The 22,927-nt window shown below is 34.7% G+C and overlaps 2 protein-coding genes across 3 annotated transcripts; both read left to right on the top strand.

Annotated features, from left to right (window-relative positions):
• Nucleotides 1-4,783: 4,783 nt before the first annotated feature.
• On the top strand, nucleotides 4,784-14,931 carry LOC120330832 (uncharacterized). Of its 2 annotated transcripts, XM_039397782.2 has the most exons (12): nucleotides 4,784-5,501; nucleotides 6,193-6,381; nucleotides 7,715-7,836; nucleotides 8,346-8,457; nucleotides 8,550-8,687; nucleotides 9,354-9,465; nucleotides 10,054-10,199; nucleotides 10,734-10,922; nucleotides 11,123-11,241; nucleotides 11,475-11,577; nucleotides 12,742-12,870; nucleotides 13,767-14,931. In XM_039397782.2, exons 1-12 carry the CDS (start codon nucleotides 4,963-4,965, stop codon nucleotides 13,906-13,908), a joined length of 2,040 nt encoding a protein of 679 aa, XP_039253716.2. In that variant the 5' UTR covers nucleotides 4,784-4,962; the 3' UTR covers nucleotides 13,909-14,931. The 2 variants fall into 2 exon arrangements, 1 of the variants encoding a protein (XP_039253716.2); XR_005567894.2 differs by lacking the exon at nucleotides 11,475-11,577 and having other exon boundaries at nucleotides 13,767-13,904.
• A 141-nt stretch (nucleotides 14,932-15,072) lies between these two features.
• On the top strand, nucleotides 15,073-22,858 carry LOC120330834 (uncharacterized). Its single transcript, XM_039397786.2, has 12 exons — nucleotides 15,073-15,502; nucleotides 15,848-16,033; nucleotides 16,733-16,854; nucleotides 17,225-17,339; nucleotides 17,966-18,112; nucleotides 18,623-18,740; nucleotides 19,002-19,153; nucleotides 19,733-19,921; nucleotides 20,448-20,575; nucleotides 21,216-21,321; nucleotides 22,035-22,163; nucleotides 22,637-22,858. The coding sequence occupies exons 1-12, from the start codon at nucleotides 15,150-15,152 to the stop codon at nucleotides 22,740-22,742; spliced, it is 1,851 nt and encodes a 616-aa protein (XP_039253720.2). The 5' UTR covers nucleotides 15,073-15,149; the 3' UTR covers nucleotides 22,743-22,858.
• The last annotated feature ends 69 nt before the right edge of the window (nucleotides 22,859-22,927 follow it).

Raw genomic sequence — 22,927 nt, 5'->3', positions numbered from 1 at the left:
TCTCTTAGTATTTTATTGGTTTCCTTTAACCGTTAGCTTACGGATAATTTTACTTTTTTTGTTCCAATTAGGCGCCTATACTAATTGTTTTTGTATTGTGTATGAGTATGCTTGACCATGCTTTGAGAAAAAAAAGATGATTAAGGAGTCCTGTATGATAAATGCCAGACCATCACTTTTGAATAGAATCAATTAAATGGACAAAGGGAAATTAATTAATAACAGATGATACTCCTCAAGAAATTGTTTATAAATATATTACTCCTAATTTTGTTGACTGTCATATTTGATTCAGGAAACTGCGACGTCGTTTACAATTCCAAATGTTTCCAAGTGATCGTTTATGAGCCGGAAAACGTCTTACGCGTCGCCCAATCTCTTTGCGGAAACAAACTGACTAATATTTATGACGCCACACACTACAATCGGTTGCTTTACTATCTGCGAACAGTGATGCCCAGTGGATTTCCCAGCCAACTTCGCAAGGGGTGCTCTAGATGTGCATCAAGATGTCGCACAGCCTGAATCCTAACCGGTACACTCATACAATGTTGAGGTTGTGCGCCATCCCGGTGCACATGCTTCTGGAGGTCCTCGCACGGAAATGACTACCAAGGTGAATCGATCTGAATTATGTTGCTTATGTATATAGTCTTACATTATCTCATTAGAGAACATTAATAAGGATAGTGTTCTGTAATTCATTTGTCATTACATTTCAACTGTCATGAGGTAAATCTACAGTTGGGTAGGTAACTACTTTATTCAAATTAAGCCATTTATTCCACGGAATCTCGATAAAAAATATTTGTGTCCATTTTTTTTTCAATTTCTGTTAAAAATTCAATCACGATTTTCGTCTCCGTTTGATGTTTCCGGATAATTAGAAACTTTGAGTCCATCTCCAACACCAGCAAAATCATCATACTCCAACTCCATTTTGTGCGCTTTGTCCCTAATCCATTCTTATCCGCCTATGATAAAGATCGATTGTGACTGAGCAGAATGATAACGTTATATGGTGTATTTTACTGGAAACCAAATAAATTTGTTTGCTCTGCCAGATCATGTCACATGACGAGGATTGCTGGTTATAATATACAGGTTAGGGTTAGGCCATAATTTTATTCCGATTTTCCTTAAGCTTTCGGGTTGACCTGAGAATATTTTAGTTCTCTTACGAGTTCGGGGTCTGTCTGTGTTAGCCATGTGAATATACCCCATGCCCATAGGTTTCAGTCTCCTTATACAACTTGATGTAAAGTAGGCGAACAAAATTAGTTATCTTCATATTGGTACATGCACTTCTGGAGCGCCTCATACTCAACTTATATTTTTAGTTATATATCTGAAAACATATATTTTATCTCAACAGAATGGTCTGCTGTATTTAACGAAGGATCAAGGACTCTGCTCCTGGTTCCCTTTATTTCTATGATTCATACACAACAATTGTTGTTCGTGTAGCTCACGACCCAGAATATACATATCAAGGGATTTTCAATTATCCCCCTGACAAGGAATATAACGGAGCCATCTGTGAAAATGAATTATAACTTTGTCTATTGAAGGATTAAATGAAAACAAAAACCTCAATTACTTGAGTTATTGTTGCCCACATTTGTAACTTAATTTACACTCTAACGTACTATTTCATCGGCCCACATTTGGACAAGCATATGCCTTGCATGTCCTCTATCAGAAGTGGCTGTCACCTGCCATGGACCGTAGTGTCCGTTTTTATGTTTGCATATATATATATATATATATATCATGTTTATACACTATTATGCAGTCCCATAATTGGATGTTCTGTTACCATCCGAATATGTATTATAGGACTCCACCCACACAATACACGTGTGAGTAAAAATATATCTCTTGCTCTCTTTTTCGGTCGTTGGGCTGCTTTTTGGTTATGTCTGATGCTTTTTTATGTTTTAAGTGGGGTGTTGTCGTAGCAATAAATAACCAATCCGGAATCTTGGACAAATTCCTGTGGCCAACACGTCGATCGCGTCTGATGTTTATTGAATTTAATATTATACGCACATAATATTTAATTATGGACAAGCCGATATAGTATATTACGTAACAAATGCAAGTTTCACCGCTGCCGCAAGGTTTAAAAATAAAGTTGCCGAATATCGTGTGCATTGACTGATAAACGATCCTACAATAACTTCTGCAGTATGAGAAACGGACTTGAAAGAAATTGTAAACTTGATACTGAAGTTTGAGTAGTAATGTAACATTTATGGTTTGAAAATATATATTTCGCTGTTTGAGTTATACATGGACACTTGGCAAGATTTTAAGGAAACTTTCAAACACTTACACCTAAAGATAAGGCAAGCCTTAAATTTGAATTGTACGTTTTGAATAAATCTTAAATGAATGATGAATGATTTAGCACAATTTTTGTGGCAATTTCATTAAGGCCCACAGAGCCGAGCTTATTGTCAGCGGTGGAATTTTTTTTGTGTGCGTGTGTGCAGTTATCTGCATATTCAATATTCATTGGTTTTTGTGTATGACCTTATTGCCGATCAGTCGACCGCGAGCTATTTTGGAGATTTTAGTCGATCGTGGTCAAAAACAGGTTGGCCATCCCTGGCCTATATAACCTCATATGGGAAAGAATGGGTGTAGGTCCTGTAGGATATTTATGCATGTGTAGTACTCGGAGCTTCGAACAATTAGAAAATCAAATTTGAAGGAAACTTTGGCGTCTGCATTCCTTCTATATTAGACTGTTCAGAACGATTAGTAGAATTAATGTTTTTTAAGTTTTAGTCAGAAATTTTGACTCATTTTATCACCAATAGAAGTCAACTCATACTCTGATGAAAATAAGCTAAACGCGTCTCCCAACCCCGTATTTGTAAATTTGTCAATTTTTGAGATGATCCGTTTTATGCCAATCAGATATATTCAGAAAAATAGAAATAATGAGTTTTGTGACCGTTGCCTTTACTAGATAATCAAAAAATCTGAAACGCTTCCCTTGTTACACCTGATAGCGCTTGCGGTTTAAGTCTGTTTCGTCTTTGTTTTTTTTTAATAAGTTATAGTTTGAACAAATATTCAAATGAAGTCCGCAGGGTTTTAAATTTGAATTTCACTTTTCTGCAAAATTTGGTCAATTCCATCTAAAAGAAACTTTTTATCAAAATTAGATTTTCTAAAACTTTTTCACAAGAACTTATGAATAATTAAAAGTATTTATATCAAATCAGTACTTTTTTAAAAAGCACGAACTAACGAGTGGTCCACACTTCTGCGGCATTCTGTATATGTGGATCGTATACGGCAGTACATCAATTCCTATTTTCCCATAATCTAAGGTTTTGCTTTCATTTCATCAGATTGTTAAACATGCAAAGAAATTGGAATCGAATTTCAAGTTCAGATGAACTTGTTCGCTATCATAAACAGCTTATTTCGAATCGTGGTGAGGAAAGACGGATGCGACGTCATAGATAGGATAGGATTTACACATTTATCCCGGGGGAAAAGAAAGGTGATAAGACGGCTTAATCATACTTTTGTCCGGTTGCAACCCAAGTCGGGTATGGGATTAGTTAGCCAGTTATTATTTTTTCTTTTTCAGAGAGCATGGACTTGAGGAAGCCGTAACCGACCAGCGGTTACGTGAACCACCCTATGGCGGCGAAGAGTCCAGAAATTCTCTTGCACATAACTATCCCCGCACGGGATTTGAACCTGCGAACCCAGGCAGGGTATTCAGAGGTGCAGTGGCGAGCGTAGTACTAATGCTTAGCACGACGCGCCACACCGCTGATAAACGTTGGCGTGACACATACAGCCATTCTCAGTCTCTGCCACTTTACAGCGATTGTCATGTAATACTTCACCGGACCATCATATTTCTTCGTGTTGAGGTAGATAGAGACAGAATGTAATCGATATAGCTTTCGGTGAAACTCTTACTATGCAGCTCAGCAAAACGAAGTAACTTTACCGTATCGTTAACAGTTTCGATTTGACGCATAACACTTTCCCAGAAATAATCCGATAGCACGTATAATTCCCATGTTATTACTCGATGCAAAAAGGAGTGGGCTTTTGTGGTTAAATCGCACTTTTAATTTGTTTAATCCACTAAGTATATGAAAAAGTTAGCAAAAGCTAATTGAGAAAAATTGTTAATAAAAAGAGGAAAAATTAAGGTTTTATATTTATACTGACAAATTTGATCTGACTTGTGCGCATAGATTATTTCATTTTATATTTTTACAATTCCTCATGTTATAAATTAAAGTTAGTCCAAGTTATGTGAGTAACGTCGGGATCAGTCTGCTACTGAGTATACTATTTATCTTGGATATGGCAGCCACAGTCTACTACTGTTGGATTGAGTCACAGCCTTGCAATAGATCAGTGCCTATCTACTCTAGTAGCAAAAAACCTAAACTTAAATTTCGTATTTTTGGAAAAGTTATTGCAACGTATGATTAGTATATATAGATATAATTAATATGCTATCTGCACTCTCTGCCGATTTAAATTCGAATCCAAATTTATAAAGTATTGCAACATTTCAACGAAACGTATAATATAATCCCAACTCGCGCCTTTGGCGTTTAAGTTTGTTATTGTTATATTCTTGTGTTTAGGCCTAGGGGTGTGTTAGGTGTGTGATATTCACGCGCCACAGCCAATAAGCTGCTAAGATGTTAGGATTAGCAAATCTGCCGCTAACAACGAGTTTTTAGTTTCGTATTTCATCAAAAATGAATTTCGGGGGACAGGTATTCACGAGGATAGATGGGATTTCATTGCAAGTAAAAGTTTGTGATGGAACCGTAGTTAAATTTAATTTCCTCAAATTTGTGAATTCACGTTGATTAGAAAATTTAGAAAATTACTTTTAGTTTTAGCCATTAATCAAGGAGGCGAATAAAGCATTTAACCGAGACGAGCTATGCGTGAAAGTGAATGTCTAAAATAAATTTTACTTCTAACAGATTTATTTTTGAAAAAAGTACGGGTATGGGTAACATCACACGGTCGGTAAAGTCATGTGCAAGAAGCAGGAGCATGCAGCCATTTTGGATTGGAACTATTGTTATAACATTCTTAGTCTGTCATTTGATATTCGATGCTCGGAAACTACTGATGATGCATTTCCAAGGAAGTCAAATTACAATAAATGTTGCAAATTATAATTTACAAGAAATACAAGGGGACGAAGCGATTCTTTTTAACCAAGTAAAATCTGGAGAAAAGCCTATTTTTGTTCTGGAAGATGATCATTTGGCATCGAAACTTTCATTAAAACAAAGAAATAGACATGGGTGGAATAAAGCTACATTATCATTTTATCCAAAGTTATACACTTACCAAAATTTCGCTGAACTTCCGGCCTTCAGTACAGCTAATTGCAGAAGAAGTTTAAATACTTTTATTCCAAACATTGTGCACTTCATTTGGTTTGGGAAATTGGAAATGACATTTCTGCAATATTTATCTGTTCGGTAAGCGAAACGATTACACTACGTTCCTAAATTTAATGATTAGACTTGCAATTAGCACATACGTAATAGCATAAATATAAAAATAGGACAAAGATAATATGAATGCATATTTTTGTATTGTATTTTTGAAGGGTGTAAAATCAGAAGGAACTTGATGAAGGTGTTTGAGTAAACTTTTAGAAAAACACCAGTTTTTTAAAATCCAAGTGTTTTGATTATTTTATGAAAAATATTGCGCATTTGCTTAGCCAAGTGATTTTTTGTCGGACATTAATTTGTGAGAATTTTATCATCTCAAATACAGTGATATCCGATGCCAGAATTTTATCAAAGTCAATTTTGACATCGGATGTGTCATTCATTCGAAATGAATTTACCGACTGTGAGGATGCACAATTAAATTTGTATACATAATTGGTAGTTGATTAATCAGTATAGAAGTGTTCATTTGTAAAATGATGATAATTCCACGTTTTTATAGTTAATATTCTCAAGTAGTTTATAATGTATTTTGACAAAAAGGGATTTCTATAAATAAATAAAATATACATATAACCTAAAAGATTGATGTTAAGGTTTTCTGAATGTCATAGAGATACGCTTTTAACTTCGGTTCCCGCCTAAACCCAAAATCTTACGATATTGACTCATCGCATGTACTATGGAGTAACCTAATATAATTAATAAACAGGAGCGCCGCTACAGTTCAAAGGCCATCTTTAATAATCCTTCATACTGACAGTGGTGAACCTACAGGGAAATACTGGGAATCTCTGAAAAACGAAATCCCATGTTTAGAAGTTCGATTCATGGCAAAACCAACGAAAATATTCGGAAAATATCCATTGACCAATGTAAAAGAACAATCACACGTATCAAGGTAAGAAAAGTTAGAGATATTTCGGAAGACTTGAATTTAAAAAAACATTTTTTTCAAACGGCTTGTGCAAGTATACTATCATATTTTAAGTAGGATTTAGTGGCGTACTTTAATGTGTATTTTTTTGAATGAATAGCATGGTTCGAAAGCATTTTTAATGTCTTTGCACGCTTTTGCAAGGTTTTTGGTGTTTTTTATGGTTTCCACGGTTTAGATGTCTTATGACGTACTTAGTATATTTTCTAACTGAAAAATTCCCGATGCTCTTGTGCATATTAATTCGGTATTAGCAGTATTCCAATAAACTTGAACTCGTATATGTGATTGCTCATTGAGATCTCCTTCGAAATATCTCATAATAATATGATTCCACAAAATTAAATAGTGGTTTATTTGAAAACGGATTGCGGTGTAGAATGTTCGAAAGTTTCCAAGAAATTTTCCAAGCACAGACAATTGAGACGAAGCTATTTTTACAACTGTCAAGTTTCTTCAGGAATGGCTTAATTACATGTTTCATCGGATCACCGCGCTTCATCATTAGGATTTAATTAAACTTTCCGCGTAATTATGTAAATAAAAGTAGGAAATCCTTAATTTAAAATCGAAATTCAACACGTGTTTTCTGGTTTTAAATGTGAATGAAAATGACTAGACGCACGTAGGCACTGGACAGACTTGATAAAAAAAAACTACGATTGTATTGTAAATGTCTCGTGACTTATCATTTTCAATTCATTGGTTTTAAGATGATTTTTGTGCTACGTAATTGCAAATCGTAAATTTAATTTATTCACCATAAAACCAGAAATTGCCACTGTCTCACTACGGAAGAATTGCATCATTGAAATTACTGAAGAATTGGAACAACTTCGGCTAATTTTATCATAATATTTCATTTTTTTAAAGGTTTATGGACGTATTTGCGTTAAATATTCTAAAATATATGTTAGCTTTATCAATATGACATTTATTACAACATTTTGATGATTTTGGAAAAATAAAATTGAAAGTATGTTCAAGGTCTATTTATTAGATATCGTACGGTATGGCCTGCCAGTGCTTCGCCGGGTCTAAAGAAACCAGATCAAAAATCTTTATTGGCAATTCCTCGTTTCTCATTGAACCTTATAACTATATGCATTTTCATACCAAAAAACCCTTCGTGAAACTCTTCGTGTATATCAGGAAACTGTCGAATTAAAAGCTTGTGAAAACTCTGGGATAACGGTTAATTCTCATCCTAATTATTGGCATTCCCTTTTACAAAGTTTCCTTATAGACCGCATATTTCGGGAGAAATTTAAAATTAAATTTTTATATTTTGTACTAGATTACAGGTTCTTTTTGAAGAGGGTGGAATCTATGCAAATCTGAATGTTATTTTTGTCAAACCGTTTGATGAATTGATGAACAAATCGCTGGTTTTAGGCAAGGAAGAAAATCAGTATTATAGTGAGTGCTTATTTTTGAGTTTAGTGTCAAAAATCCAAAATTGTGAATAATGCTGATCAAGAGACCTATTGCGCCTTTGTCTCTTGGTTATGACACTGACATATCCCACTAATCAATGGGAAACGTGCCAATGATTTTCTGGAGTCGTGGTCGTATTTCCAGACTCTCTGGATTCGAGAGTCAATTGAAATTGTATTTTTCAATTGTATCGAACTTAATTAAATCAGGTTTTCGCGCAAAAGGAAATGTATGTATTTCACTACGTGAGGTATTTTTTTTACATAAATCTATTACATAGCTCTAAACGCCAAATATAACGCTAGTTTTCAGTTGTGTTATCCATTTTCTGTTGTCGCCTAAGATTAGAAACGGAAAACAGGATAGAACCCGTTAAATTCCAACTGCTGCTTGTAACCTAACTGTTTGTACTGCTGCCTGATCAGCAGATGACATTTTGAACTATTTTCAAAATTTGGTAATATCTCTCAATTCAACTTAATCTTCTTCAGGTAACAGCGTGATTCTGGCAGAAAGAGGAGCATCGTTTATTACAATGTGGTTCACCGCATACAACAGAAAACTAGTCGATTGGTCAACTTATAGTATTTATATTCCTTGGCGGTGAGATTCTAAACCTTTGCTTTGAAATATTACGTTTAAATGCATTTTTCTTCACTAGTGTAAATTATTCGAAGTCACCTTGTTTGATTTAGTCTTCACCGTGAAAATCCTGGAGTTCCTATCCATATTGAAGAATATTCAATGATGAGACCGAACTTTAACGAAGACGAATGGATAACGCACAACAACTGGGTGTTGGATGAGAATTATTGTGTTCACCTTTACGACGAGTAAGTATTTCTAAAATATCATAACTTCAATGTGTGTTAAGTTAAGTTTCACAAAGTTTACAATTTTTCAAAGTTGGATGGTTGCTTTTATGGCAACTACATACGTGCAACAGTTTTCAAGTCAACCAGCATCAATTTTTGTTGAAGTGTGCTCATAAACTCATGCGGATCTACTGAGTTTTGCAAAATTCTTCTTCTTATATTCACTCGAAAAATGGCCAGTGGTGGGCACTATGATAGGTATGGAGCTAACGATTTTTAGTCAGTTTAGAATCTTTCCTACTACGCCATTGCCCACCGAATCTGATACAACCTGCGTGAGGTGTTGGGCATTAGGTTTGAGCCGCAAACCTGAACGTGAGACGCCAACGTAGGTAAACCCAGCGCCCTTACCACTATGCCGCGGCACCGACTATTAGGAGAAGTCATTTTGAGGGAAAAGAATAATGAAGAGAATGATAAAAAAACAAGAAAGTAGAAATTATGGCAAGATCAATTCGGTAAACACAGATAAGGCATTGTGGATAAGACAGTGTTAACAGTCTGGTAATAATTATATATTACATATAACATTGGTATTGTATAGTACATTTAATATTAATATTTTATTAATATAAAACATCCTACTCTTCCTCGATAAAGTCATTTTGTGTTTTCTGCTTTCAGCCGCAGTCGAATTAAAACTGCGATTTCTCAGTCACCAGTGGAAATTATCAATATGGACAATACACTCGGCCAGTTGACAAGATTATCGCTTTTTGGCAAAAAATATTTGGAGGTATGGATTTTATAAAAAGAAGTAAAGTAGTCTGGATTTAAAAAAACATTATAGTAGCTTCAATTCTTTTTATATTGAAAATAAAATTCATGCAATAATTTCATATTATATAAAATTTGACCGCTCCAGAAGTGCGTGTACCAACCAATATGGAGGTAACTAATTTTGTTCGCCTACTTTACATCAAGTTGAGTAGAGGGACGGAAGCCTATGGGCAGTGGGTATATTTACTTGGCTGACACTGACAGTCCCCGAACTGGTAATAGAACTAAAATAACAATAATCGGAATAAAACTATGGCCTAACCCTAACCTGGTACATTTGACACAACATATTTAAGCTCATCGTCGTTGCAAACAAAAATAGGCTTTATCATCTATGTTAGCGATAGAACTTAGTCATTTAAAACCCATCCCACGCGGGAAAAGTGGCCTGAACAAAACGATTTTAAAACTAGCTCGTATGCGAGATTTAAGCATAAATTTTCACTTTTCTAGTTTTAGATCATTGTTCACCATGAACGTGGGCATGAGATTTCTTTCTGTAAATCTGTATCATTTATAATTCATTGAATACACTTTTCAATAGCTTGAAGAAGAGAATTTTCGTTCTACAGTCCATTCCAAAATTGATTGTTCAAAACCACCAATTTCAATAAAAGGATTCGTACCAAATATTATTCATTACATCTTGAAGGATGAAGGATTTACTTACATACATTATCTTAGCTTTAGGTAAGTTGCAGTTTTCCTTACTTAACAAAAGAATGTTCCGTGGCACGAGCACTCGATCCGTGGCACGGGTACGCGATTAACCATAAACTATATAAGATTCCTGATCATATTGTAAAGTATACACAAATGCTGATTAAGTTGCCACAATGGAAAAGATTTAATTATATTAATTGATGGGAAATTTTCTATTATTCAGCCCCAATTATAATCTTCAAAATATCACAAGTGCATGTCGTTTTGCGCATTTATATTTCGCCTGGTTAAAATAATACCGGACTGCAATTAATAAAATCATCTCTTTTTCAGTTGTTGTAATTATATGACAGGGTTTCCCTACATTTTCGCTCTTTATCTGTGAACCCCTGTAATCGCGCTGTGGACCATGGGGGTTCACATGGGCCACGCTGGTCAGCCCTGCCTTATGGAAATTCGTTTTACTTTAATATATATAAGACTTTGTATGCAAATACTCAAATCTTAAACAAACACGACTTGCGCCTTGAGTTATTCTGGCATTTGTATTTTTATTTTTAGATCAGCAGTACGAAAATTGGAACCATGGGCAGTTCATGTGCATTTAGTGCAAAATAAAGAACCTGACAATTACTATTGGATTAGAACGTTAACTGAAATCGGTTGCATCACGATCCATCAGCCTACCGGTAGAGTTCTTTTCACAAATGCAACAAAATCAGAAAGAAATATTGCAGTAACAAAATTAATGTAAGTGCTTAGATTTCCTGTTTTATAAGCAAAAAAACAAAGAGTTTAAAATATGTTTTTCGTAAAATCAGTTCATGTTAAGTTTAAAAGCTATTTTGCATGTGTACAGCCGCAGAAATAAGGCAGGCAAACTTCATAATATCTGTTTGAAATATGTTGAATTTTGTACACTTATCTTTCGTATCGTTTTTTTTTGCTAGTCAAAGAGTATTGCACGAATATGGCGGTATTTATCTCAGTTATGACGTCATAGTCACGAGCACTTTTGAAGATTTATTAAAAAATCACGTTGTCATGGGAACGGACACTGCATATACAGGTACATATGCTTAACAATGTAAAACATTCATTCATTTACTGCTTTGCTGTAAATGCCTTTATTTGTCTTTTCATTTTGTATATAATCATTATTTATTCCATGTAGACGAAGTTATGTCAACTGAGAACATGCTATTTTACAGACATTTGTCAATTTAATTAATTACATTTTCAATTCTGTGTAAAACGTATAAAACATGTGTAATTTGGGAATTTATGCTTGAATTTATTCAGAAGACGTCAAAGTGCTTCTTTCGTCACCAAATTCTAGATTTTTATCAGAATGGTTTTCATGGAATAAGAATGATGTGATTTCGATCAAGAGAAAAATTGAGCAGTTAGTCTTTTTTAGCTTTCTTTCTCAAATTTATTATATTGCCTTATATATGATTGTATTCAGAGGAGTCATGATTATTTACAACATAAAGCATATTTTAGAAATGGTATAATTACAAAACACAGTAGGGAAATATTCAAAATTAACCGCAGTTTATTTTTATGAATTATAGGATAATGACCTCTGCGACTTTCGTGATTTTAACACCAACGGACTACAATGAATTTATTTACTGCCGTCTATTGAATAAAGCAAATTTTAAAAGTATCGTATATATATATATATATATATATATGGGAGGCATATTATCAACACAGGAATTTTTTTTATTCCCGTTTTCACCGCGAACTAGGCTATGATCAACTACTGGCACGTAGAGAACTACTATTTCCTAAACTTCCGGGTCTTTCCGGTTCGGTACGGCTTTTACCCTCTTACCCTACCCCTTGTAAGTTGGTGGTGTTTCATTTGAATACGAGATCTTTAACTCGCGATGTTAAATTAGTGGAAACTAACACTAAACTCACTAGGTCAGGGTGGACACGTTCCGTATGGCCCGCAGAATAATTTTAGCATACAGATATTTATATTTATTAACTGAATATTTTTGAGTTTTTGTGCCTTTATTTTATTAAATACAAAACACTACTCTATTTTCAAAAGTGGGCCATGTGGGAACTAGTCTCGCAGTATTTTGAATCACTTGAGTAATCACTTTTGGGATTTCCCGACTGCGGCCTGCAATGCCTAATCAAAACTTCTGCGGCTCTTCAATCTCGCAACCTTGGACCACCCTGCGACTAGGTCATTGCTCCCACTTCATGCCATAATAGTGATCCAGGTCTTGTAGAAGCATAGCTCAATGGCATTTAAATACATGAGTGTATTCATAATCAAACAAATAAGAGTTTTCAAATTTCTAATGATTTTACATGTATATTGTACAGTATTGTCATATTTTAAAACATACTAGTGTTTTACCCGACATAAAATATTTTCAATATGAAAGATCTGTAATTGCGTAAATGTGTTTTATTTACATTTGCATAATACATGCATGGGTTTATGTGAACAATCATAAACAACCATCATGATAAAGCGATACAAGTCTACTTAAAAACCCTAATAATATTGAAACTTTTCTAATTTACTTCTATTATTCAGATATACGGACAATCATCCGAGGGAACATATTGTAATCGTGGGAAATTTTCCTGCTGTTTCACCAGCAAAAGGATGGATATCTATAAACTTTGATTATGTAAACATCAAATGTTTTGCTGTTTTAGAACGGTAATTTTTATTATTATTTCAGATCTATATTATATTTATAGTCGAAGACTTATGTACTCGGAGTTATTGGATCTCTTTTCATTTTTATGTTGTTCGGATTTATTCGTTTGTGTTTCATGAAGAATGTATTCTATATGCCCCGAGGTGGTACTCTAGTGTTAGATATACGAACTGAATGTACGCAGTGCCCTGCGTAATTATGCTTTCATGAGGTTAGTCAATGATTTTGCTTCAACAATTGTTGCTAAATTGCTGCTTTTATGAAGCGTCCAAAGTACTGAGAATCACAGAGAATTATATAAATATTTTAAGAATAAAATGTCGCCTTTTTATTTTGAACTTATAATTGATAGGTGAAGTTTTTTTTTATTCATAAATAAACTTGCTCAAAGCAAGGCCACGCACATGCCCTCAAAAGCAAAAGAGCCTTTTTTCAGGCCAAGTTATGGGCTCCCTCTGTAGATGTAAATTAAGCGTCAATAAGTGCCGATTAACGCGAGACTTGATGCTGTTCAGGCCAATATGATCCGACAAACAGCTAGGACAGTGGTTCTCGAACTTTTTAAGCTGCGCCCCCTTACTAGAATTTGTCAGGTCTCATGCCGCCACCTTAAAAGCTACCTAGCTAATAATAAGCTATACAAATAACGGTACTCCTGAAGTATGCGCACCAAGATGTTGCATAACCAGAAACTTAACCTGATGCACAACCTGACTTCAGATTGTGCGCCATCTTGGCGCGCATAAGGCAGGCAAGATCATATCTAAAAAATATTTTCAAATTTATTTACCTTCACGCCTCTACGCCCCCCTTTGTGGGCGCGCCCTATTGCTTGAAAGTCACTGAGCTAGGAGGTAGTGAATTACACATAACTAACAATGAGTTCAAATTCCAGGGATACAAAAGTAAAGCTTGACGAAGATACAATGTACAACTTACTACGTTCTAATTCACTGACGGGAGAAATTGCAAGAATCGCACATTTTGGAAAACAAAGACTTGATGATTCGTTCAAAGAATTAGCAAATAATAAATGAACGGGAACAAAAGCATTGTTTTTATCGAATTTTACAAGGCATGAAGCTGATGTCATGTCTTCCTCGTATGTTTTAATAAACATGGATTGGGAGTCTAAGAGTATACGTGAGGCGTCTAATTTCGATGCCCACTGCAATGATTCATATGCACTTAATAGCAAAGAGATATGTAGGGTGGATTTTACATACCACCCGCAGTCGATTATTTCATTTGCTTGTCAAGTTTGAGTTTGAATGTTCTGGATTCTTATCAATCTATGAACAATGAGCAGCTTTGATATTGTCACGATTGTGGTATAACATAAATTTCCAAAACTCAATTCCACTGTATAATATTTACTTTTCAATAATATTTGTCGAGTAATAAACAATTTAGGTAATAGTATAAGCCTTGACTGTATTATGATAATTGATGTTGGATGGTCTAGTACTCTAGTTAGCTTGTACTGGTGAATTTTAGTGGTGTTGTTACAAATTTTATGCGCCAACTCAGTGCAAGCTATGGCATAGGAGAGGCATCTCTTTAACCATGACGACATGAATAACCAATTATGGCGTCATAACAGTCGGATTTTGTAAAATGTACTATGACGTCTTAAATAAATTTTTAAATTGCGGGAAATGCGAAATTTTAGTTACGGGAAAGATAAGTAGGCTAATCCACCAAATATATTGGATAGTATGTTGAAGTTCGAAACGCTCCAGGAAAACCAGAAAACCCGACATTATAACAACAGATTCTAGTCGCAAGAGGCGAAGTCATGGGAAATACTGATAAATAAAACTTTGCCTATGGTAAATCCGCCCCTGGTTGGGGTCGAGATTGTCTCGCCTACTTAAGCCGAAGTATTTATATCTGTTAACCATTTGAACATAATATAATTAATATTGTTATTCTACCTTGTTATCTTTTTATCATTAAAATCTTCACGCTTCTCGATAAGATCTATTTTACGACGTCGATAATTGCCGCCTGCTATATAACTTTTTGTTCGCATTAATTTCTATACTACTGTGAATTACAGAAGATAAAGTAACATAACTTACGCCCGCCTTTTATCAAGTTTTTATTGCATTAATTGTCGTCGTTAATGTTGTATTCATAAGGTTGTGATAGGGTGAAACTTTTGTTCCTTACTGTGTATCGCCTGAGGGCTGACTAGCGAAGGTATCAGGGTTATGGAAATTGACAATGTCGTTCGGATTACTTTTATTAAATTTAGTTGGTGGTTGGTTTGAACATGCGGGTTATAGTTATAGTGACAGCAGGTTTGCTTGTGCTTTGCGGCTTATATGGAATATTCCAATACGGCCAATATCTGCATAGGTTTCGCTTTGATGCCACCGTCACAGCAGATTTCGAGGTAGATGTACCTTATGGTAGTTTGTTTCGTCATGGTTTGACACTTAGACGACCAAGTTTGCACAAATATCCGTCTTTTAACATTGGATCATTGGAAGGTACATACATTCCGTTTGCCAAAGTAGTATGCGGAAAAGATGTTTTAAAACCAGGACATAGGATTCCGAATATCGTGCATTATGTCTGGTTTGGGAAATTCAAGATTAATATTTTACAATACTACGCCGTGAGGTGAGTTCATGTGATATATATATAATAGACTAAAAATTCAGTTTGGATTATAAAACTGCCTGGTTGAAATTTTTCCTGTTCTTCACACAACACGTGACAATTCAGTGTCTGCTTGCAAATTGTAGTATAATTAAGTAGTTTAGTAGGGAAAATATTCTAATCACACTATGATGTATTGGGTATGATATACTTACAACATTCCAGTTGGTTGTTCTACAGTCGTTCTCTGCGTTAAAGACTATGTTTGTGGAGGGCGAATGTGTAAAATAGCCCCAAAATATTAGCTTCATTTATGAATAACTTTATTATGTATCCAGAACGATTTATTTTACATTTATGTCTCAGGAGTGCTGCATTGATTCAGAAACCTCGGATGATTATATTCCATATGGACGAAGATGAGCCCATTGGTCCGTACTGGGAACGATTGAAAGCAGAAATTCCTTGCATCAGAATCGTCAACTTGAAACCTCCAGATAAAGTTTGGCATAGACATGTGAAACTAGTGGAACACAAGTCAGATGTAGCACGGTAACTACTTATTAAACACAGATTTAATAAATTGGCAAGGTTAACAAGATTTCAAGCTGATGTATAACAAATAACAAAACGATTTCTCCATTTCCACTCGTTCAGGCAAAACGTAATCGTTAGTGCCAGTAGTTTGCAAGCTTGCAATTATTCGAATTGAGCAAGCATTTGTTTATATTGGAAGAGATTATCATCATGCTATTCGGTACTCCCGAAGTATGTGAACCAAGATGGCGGACACTGGAACGTAGTATGTGTACCATGTTAGGGTTAGGCAATAATTTCAGGTATAAATACTACGGGAGTCACTTGGCTAGTCCCCGAACTGGAATAAAACTGGAATAATGAAAATTGGAATAAAATTATGGCCTAACCCTAACCTGGTACGCATACTACGTTCCGGTGTCCGCCATCTTGGTTAACATACTTCGGGAGTACCTACAATTCATCGTACAGATGGTTCAGACCTAAAGCTTTTTCCACAGGATAAGTGAAAAACATACTTACCATTGCTTTACATCCAAGAGTGGATTTTTTAAGTGTTTAGTCTTTTTAGATAACTTAATGAACAACTGTATATCAGTTGCTCTATAGGTATATTGCTCAGTGTAAATATTTGATACTTCCAGCTAACCAACTTCGGGGTTTCAGAAAAAGTTACGAAGTATATTTTAAAATTATCAAACTGTCTCTTTGTAGGATGAATATACTTTTAAAATATGGTGGAATATACTCAGATGTGAACGTGATGTTTGTGCGGCCCATGGATGAACTGATGAAATATTCTGCCGTTTTAGGAAAAGAGGAAGATCGCTCGTACGGTGAGTTATTGTTCACTTCATAGTCGGGATGTTGTTCACTATTCAAGAAAACATACTCTTGAATAATTTTCTTTGAGTTGGTACTCTGGTTATCTACGCAAAATTTCTTACGGGGATTTCTCTACTCCTTCTCAACGAATCAGACTCTATACATTCTTTAACTAACACTTAAACAACTTTAAATAGATATCTTGAACTTTTCAACGAGTACATTTCTATGTCCAATAACTTGACTTACCAGGTCTCCTAATGAAGTACAACTGAAGAGAAAAATATTATAGTCGGAAAAATAAGAATTGATGATTTTATGAGATGTTAAAGTCTTTTCAACTTTGCTTTCATACACTTCTATTGTTATAATCCCATACAGGTAACAGTTTCATATTATCAGAGAGAAACTCAAGTTTTATGCAGATATGGTTGGAATCCTACATTAATTTTGATTACACACGTTGGAGCGATCACAGTACAGCGATGCCCAGGAAGTAAGTTAATTTGTAGATATTTATTGGAAGCATTTTTCATACTAGAATACACATCTCGTGGCGGATCAGCCAAATTCAATTTTCATCGTAGATATCAGATTATACAAAATACAATTTTTACACATATTTCTCATCATATTGATCATAGATAGCGTGCACTGCAGAAACGAGATCCATGTTCTGACTGTAGAGAATAGTTACAGTTAATATATTTACAACTAAGGTTCATTTACCAAAGTAGTCTAACAAAGAAGAAAGTTTTCACGCATAATTAACTGTACTGTACTATTAATTACTGCATTCGTATATACTCATATATACAAAAAATATTTGAGTGTTCCCCAAATAATAATAAGCCTGTATGTGATATGGAATTTAACTATTGGTGATATGCCTTGCGAAAGTGCAAATAGTAACGTACCCAAGACTTTGTAAACTGGAGGTGTAGTTTTATCTCTTCCTACTTTGAATACGACCAACAGTGGATATTGTGACAGATCGCTTAGTCTCAGTCAACTGTCTGTAGTCAGTCACAACTTGTGCTCTGATGTCACAATGTTGAAGGTGCCGCTTAACCGATACAAACAGCGCCAAACATTTCATTTTACATCGATTGTTATTTTCAGACTTCACGAACAATTTCCAGAACTTGAACTTCACGTCGAGCAATATTCAATGATGAGACCAAACTATGTTGATGGTTCTGATTGGCTGTTCTACAATAACTGGGATCTTAGATACAATTATTGCGTCCATTTATATGTTAATGTACCGTGAGTATGATGAAGTATCTGTTGCTCTACACTGTAAACATTTACGAATTTGATAATTTGAGTAAAATCTTTTGTACGTGACAGCGGTATTTATTTATAATGGTAATAATGAGAACATTCGAAAAAACTGATACTTTCAGTAATGTCTTTAGTTCATTTAGTAATAAAAAGAAAAACGGCTACGAAAACAACGAACTAGTTTCCATGGCTTCAACTCAAAAGAGCAAATTAATAAAACGCTATTTTGAGAAAATGAGCAAAATATATATTTTTGATTTTTATATTTCTGTCACTTTTTATTGAACACTTTGGTTAATATTGCTTGAAATTATGAGTGGATCAGCGTAAAAAGTACCTATATCTTTGTAATATTTTCAAACTCCCCATTTGGTCTTCAAACCCTTGGTTTTGTTTTCGTTGATATAATCTTTCTGCATTGATACCTCCTGAAAATTCCTTTTCCATGCACAATATTGTCCCATTTTTGTAAAAAAAAATTTTTTTTTCTAGTGACGCAAAAGCATCGCTGAAGTCAATTCTCGAACTCCCAGAATCAGATTTGGTTACCATGGACAACACCTTCGGACAACTTATCAGAATATCTTTATTTGGAACTCCTTATTTTATGGTGAGATGCCATGACAAATAACATAATGCATAACGTCATCGGACTTATTAGAATCCTATAGTTCCCAGTACTTTTTTCGATAAGTATGAAGGCGTTTTCGATGTAACTATAATAAAATAGGCTGCAACTCTGCTTTTCCACGATAATAGATTGATTTTCAATTTCACAGATAATTATAAAATGTCATTATTACCATATTATTGTGCATCGTGTACTCTTTGATATGAAGCCATGCATTTTTTTTTGTTTTACGTACAACAGGTAGATGAATTAGATACACAGCTGATGAAAGCTCACTCTTCAATACATTGTAGTTCAAATGTCATCCAACAAAGTAACGACGAAATACCAAATGTTTTGCATTATGTTTGGAACGGAGATGAAATACGATATCATCATTATCTAGCAGTTCGGTAATTATATTTTGTGGTCATAATTCCGTTGTAAAAATCTCTTTGTCGGTTGGTATTTTGGACAAATATTTTGAATTATTTTAAACGCGCAGGAGTTTTCTTAAATATATATTCTTGAAAGTTGAATACAAATATTAGTCAATTGACAAGCACTATTATTTTGTAGAGTGGTTTTTCACTGTTTACTGTTTATCCAGTCGCTTGTTGATGTTTTCAAATAGAATATTTTCCGATGGGATTGGTGATTAACAGAATTACTAACACCCAACTATACAAATGCTAAATAGGTTCTTTCCACATTTGGCATTGCCGTAACTCACGACTTTTGTTACTGCTTGTTACTTTCCCATTGATAGTCCGCTTGCTCGCCTAACAAATTAATTTTACAAATTACTTTCTCTATTGGTATATAAGTATAAGTTTATTTCGACTCAAAAATTAACATAAAAGACAATAAAATAGTTTGTTTGACGGTGGGTACATATATGTATTAAGTAAGGTTTATAGCGTATGCCGGATATATGTTTGGTTTGGTCAAAAAGTAGTGGTACGTGTTTCCTCACCTGTATTTTATTTCAGATCCACAATTGAATCATTAAAACCTCGAGCTGTCTACATCCATGTACTTACCGGGTCAGATCCATTTCACTACGGCTATCTTTTGATGCTTCGAGAGATTGAATGCCTGCATATTGTAGATGCATCGCATTTACATTCGCTTGTCATGAATTCTGTGAGTCCACACCACTTGCAGAAGCTAATACCGGGGTGAGTCTATACTGAATATTCAATTGGAAGTCTATTATATCAATTCCTATAGCGACAATGGTCTTTAGGACTGGTACGCTACACATAGCCCAGTCGGAAGATGGTCACGCTGAAGATCTTGAGTACATGATACATTTAAAAAATTGGTTTACAACCTTTTTTTCGAACGACCCAAAATGAAAAAAATCTAAAAATCTCTCGACCGAGAGATTTGTTTGGGTCACATATTTGCATTAGCGGTGATGGCTTTGCACAAAAGATCCTTCCTAAAATCAGATATTTTCGAGCGGTTCCGGCGACCATGGTATTTCAAGCATGTATTTCATGATACCATATAAAATATACAGAAAGACTGAATAAATCGCAGTGATCGTGTGGATCTGATGAAACCATATCCAAAGCGGTTTGTGCAATCTATACTATTCTTACCACGTTGTCTGTAACACACTTTACTTGTCATAAAATTGTGTTCCTTACTACTTTCCTTTATTCTCTAAAATAAAAACTACAATATCACTTCTATCAGGCTTCATGTTCTTTACAAACACGGTGGAATTTTAATGGATTTCAACACGACAATCTTCGGAACAAATGCACTAAAAGACATCATGATGAATGATTTTATCATAGGCAAATCAGCCGAGGAAGATTTCGGTAGAGTCTGATTATGATCATTAACAGATAACAATATGAGGATATCTGTATTCGAATTCTAGTAATAAATACGACAGTTATATATCAGTCTGTTCATAGATGATCGAAATAAAATTTTAGACCACTGCATTCCGATAGCAGCTATATTGATAAATAATCAATGTTCAAGAATGACTTCCTTGCCCTATTGTGGCATAGCGCTGGGCATTTCAAACCGAATGTTCGAATCGAATAGTTAAATATTCGAATCGATTCGAAGCATAATTTCAAATCGCCGCCATCTTGTTTTTTTTTACCTTTTGCCAATGGTCGAGGTCAATTCCTCAATTTTAGCCATATTTTTTCATCGCATTTCTTACGTATGACTATTTTCTGTAGTGAGTTGTTGTGGGAAACGTATTTCCTATTGTGTGTGAACGCTCAGCAATGTCTGTACGAGTAATATAATCTATGCTTTCAGTAATTCATTTTTCAATAATTCATTTATTCAAAATTGCATAGAATTATATATCTCCAAAGTATTCGAGATTCGATTCGATAAAAATATTCGATTCGATTCTGAAATCATCAGGTATTTGAAAATGCCCAGCCCTAGTTATATACTTTCCAACAAATAAAAGATGAAATTTCTTGTTTTCAGACTACAGCATGATCATGGCAAAACCTCAAAGTGAATATTTATTTGAATGGATGAATTTACTTCAGAATATTTCTTCGTTGGATGACATTGAAAATTCTCTTATCGGGTATATATAATACTATTCTATCCAATAACATCGTAAACTGCTTGTCTGAGGGAGTCTGACTTTGGTCGGACGAAACGTTACAGAAATACATTTGTGTTAGTGTGCAGCTGGATGGAATAGTCATGTTTATTCCAGCCACATCATCCTTGCAGTATACGCATACTAATCCACTAGCATAAAGGCAAAGAGAAAAGATAGTCCTTTAAAAAGCGATTGATAATACTGATGTTCCTAATATCCGTTAGCAATATAATAATCCCACACTATTGTAATGCAGGAGTAAGCAATCTTTATTACAGACCGGTCAGATACAAATAACTGGGTGGAACTGCGGGCCGCACCTTTATTTAACTCGTGCTTTCTGGTAGTTGCAGGCTCAAAAATTTTGGTTGTTGATTTTATGAAATGCGTTCTTCGCTTCACACAAGCTAGCTGTTAGGGCATTGCAACGTCCTAGGCATAGATCATGAATTGGACTCATGTAAATACTTTGCAACGCAAATGTATTAGAATTGCTTGCACATACCAAATTAAACTAAATTAAAAACTCGTTTCGCGGGCCTTTCGAAATTGGCACTTCTCTCCGCGGGCCGCACAGGTTTTCCACGTGGGCCAAATGTGGCCCGCGGGCCGCAGGTTTCACACCCGTAATCTAATATATATATGGATTCTTCTACTGGCCATAAATATAACAATTTTCTCTTACGTTTCAGAGCATTACAAATTGATATCAATGAAAAAGTTTCTCTAACTGGTAGTTTGTTGTCAATTCCTTCACCGTCCTGGTTCGATGAAGAAAATCCCGAAGTTCCGAAAACATCAGGGATTTCATTCAGAAACAGGTTGGTTTTCCTTTTACAGTGTTTATTTACACTTACTTATATGTTATTTGAAAGACGATACAATTCGAAAGACTCCACACAAAATAGGTTCATTCTTCCACAAATTTTGACGGTTTTTTTGTCAGAAGTCTCTAAGATGAGGTCAGATTTTCAATTTCATATACTTTTTTATTTGATTATATTAAAACCATATATTTGATTATAATTGAACATTGTTAATATAGTAATACAGACTCCAGAAATTACTGTAAATACGCAGAACCCGTGGGTTATACTGGCGAAACCTTGTCATTCCGTAATGCTGGTTAAAAACCACTGGTGTATCTATGCAAACTGAAGTAGCCTAACGTCTCTCTAGCATCCACGGAATAAGAAAGTTTCATTTTTTTTTTCAAAAATGAAATATATTCACAATTACTGTTGATATAATCTTAACTTTTGTGATTTCAAAATATATTTATTTTATTTTTCAGTAAATGGGATTCAATACCGGTCAATGTCACGGAAAAACAAATTCTTAAACAAAATGATTTTCTTGGAGTTTTTGGAAGAATGGTTATTCTAAACGACACCGGATAACTTAGAGATACGCCAATTTTTATTTATTTTTCAATATATTTATGTCTTCTTTCCTTATTTTGCATTAAAATTGATACCCGGAAATATATGTACGTTTTCCTGTGTGAGTACATAAATCTCAGATGTTTTGTATTAAAAAATGTGTACTTTCGGTGAGTCGATTGGCGCATTATTGACAAGAATTT

This window comes from Styela clava, chromosome 6, assembly GCF_964204865.1.
Source record: "Styela clava chromosome 6, kaStyClav1.hap1.2, whole genome shotgun sequence".
NCBI classification, from domain to species: domain Eukaryota; kingdom Metazoa; phylum Chordata; class Ascidiacea; order Stolidobranchia; family Styelidae; genus Styela; species Styela clava.
This window is presented reverse-complemented; position numbering and strand designations above follow the sequence as displayed.

What these genes read in the sequence shown, in the direction of transcription:
- LOC120330832 (XM_039397782.2), top strand. Translation starts at nt 4,963, where the DNA reads ATGTCTAAAATAAATTTTACTTCTAACAGATTTATTTTTGAAAAAAGT. An exon ending in CTGCAATATTTATCTGTTCG is followed by an intron (nt 5,502 to 6,192) that starts GTAAGCGAAACG and finishes ATTAATAAACAG; the next exon opens with GAGCGCCGCTACAGTTCAAA. An exon ending in GAACAATCACACGTATCAAG is followed by an intron (nt 6,382 to 7,714) that starts GTAAGAAAAGTT and finishes ATTTTGTACTAG; the next exon opens with ATTACAGGTTCTTTTTGAAG.
- LOC120330834 (XM_039397786.2), top strand. Translation starts at nt 15,150, where the DNA reads ATGCGGGTTATAGTTATAGTGACAGCAGGTTTGCTTGTGCTTTGCGGC. An exon ending in CACAAGTCAGATGTAGCACG is followed by an intron (nt 16,034 to 16,732) that starts GTAACTACTTAT and finishes GTCTCTTTGTAG; the next exon opens with GATGAATATACTTTTAAAAT. An exon ending in TTGGAACTCCTTATTTTATG is followed by an intron (nt 18,741 to 19,001) that starts GTGAGATGCCAT and finishes TACGTACAACAG; the next exon opens with GTAGATGAATTAGATACACA.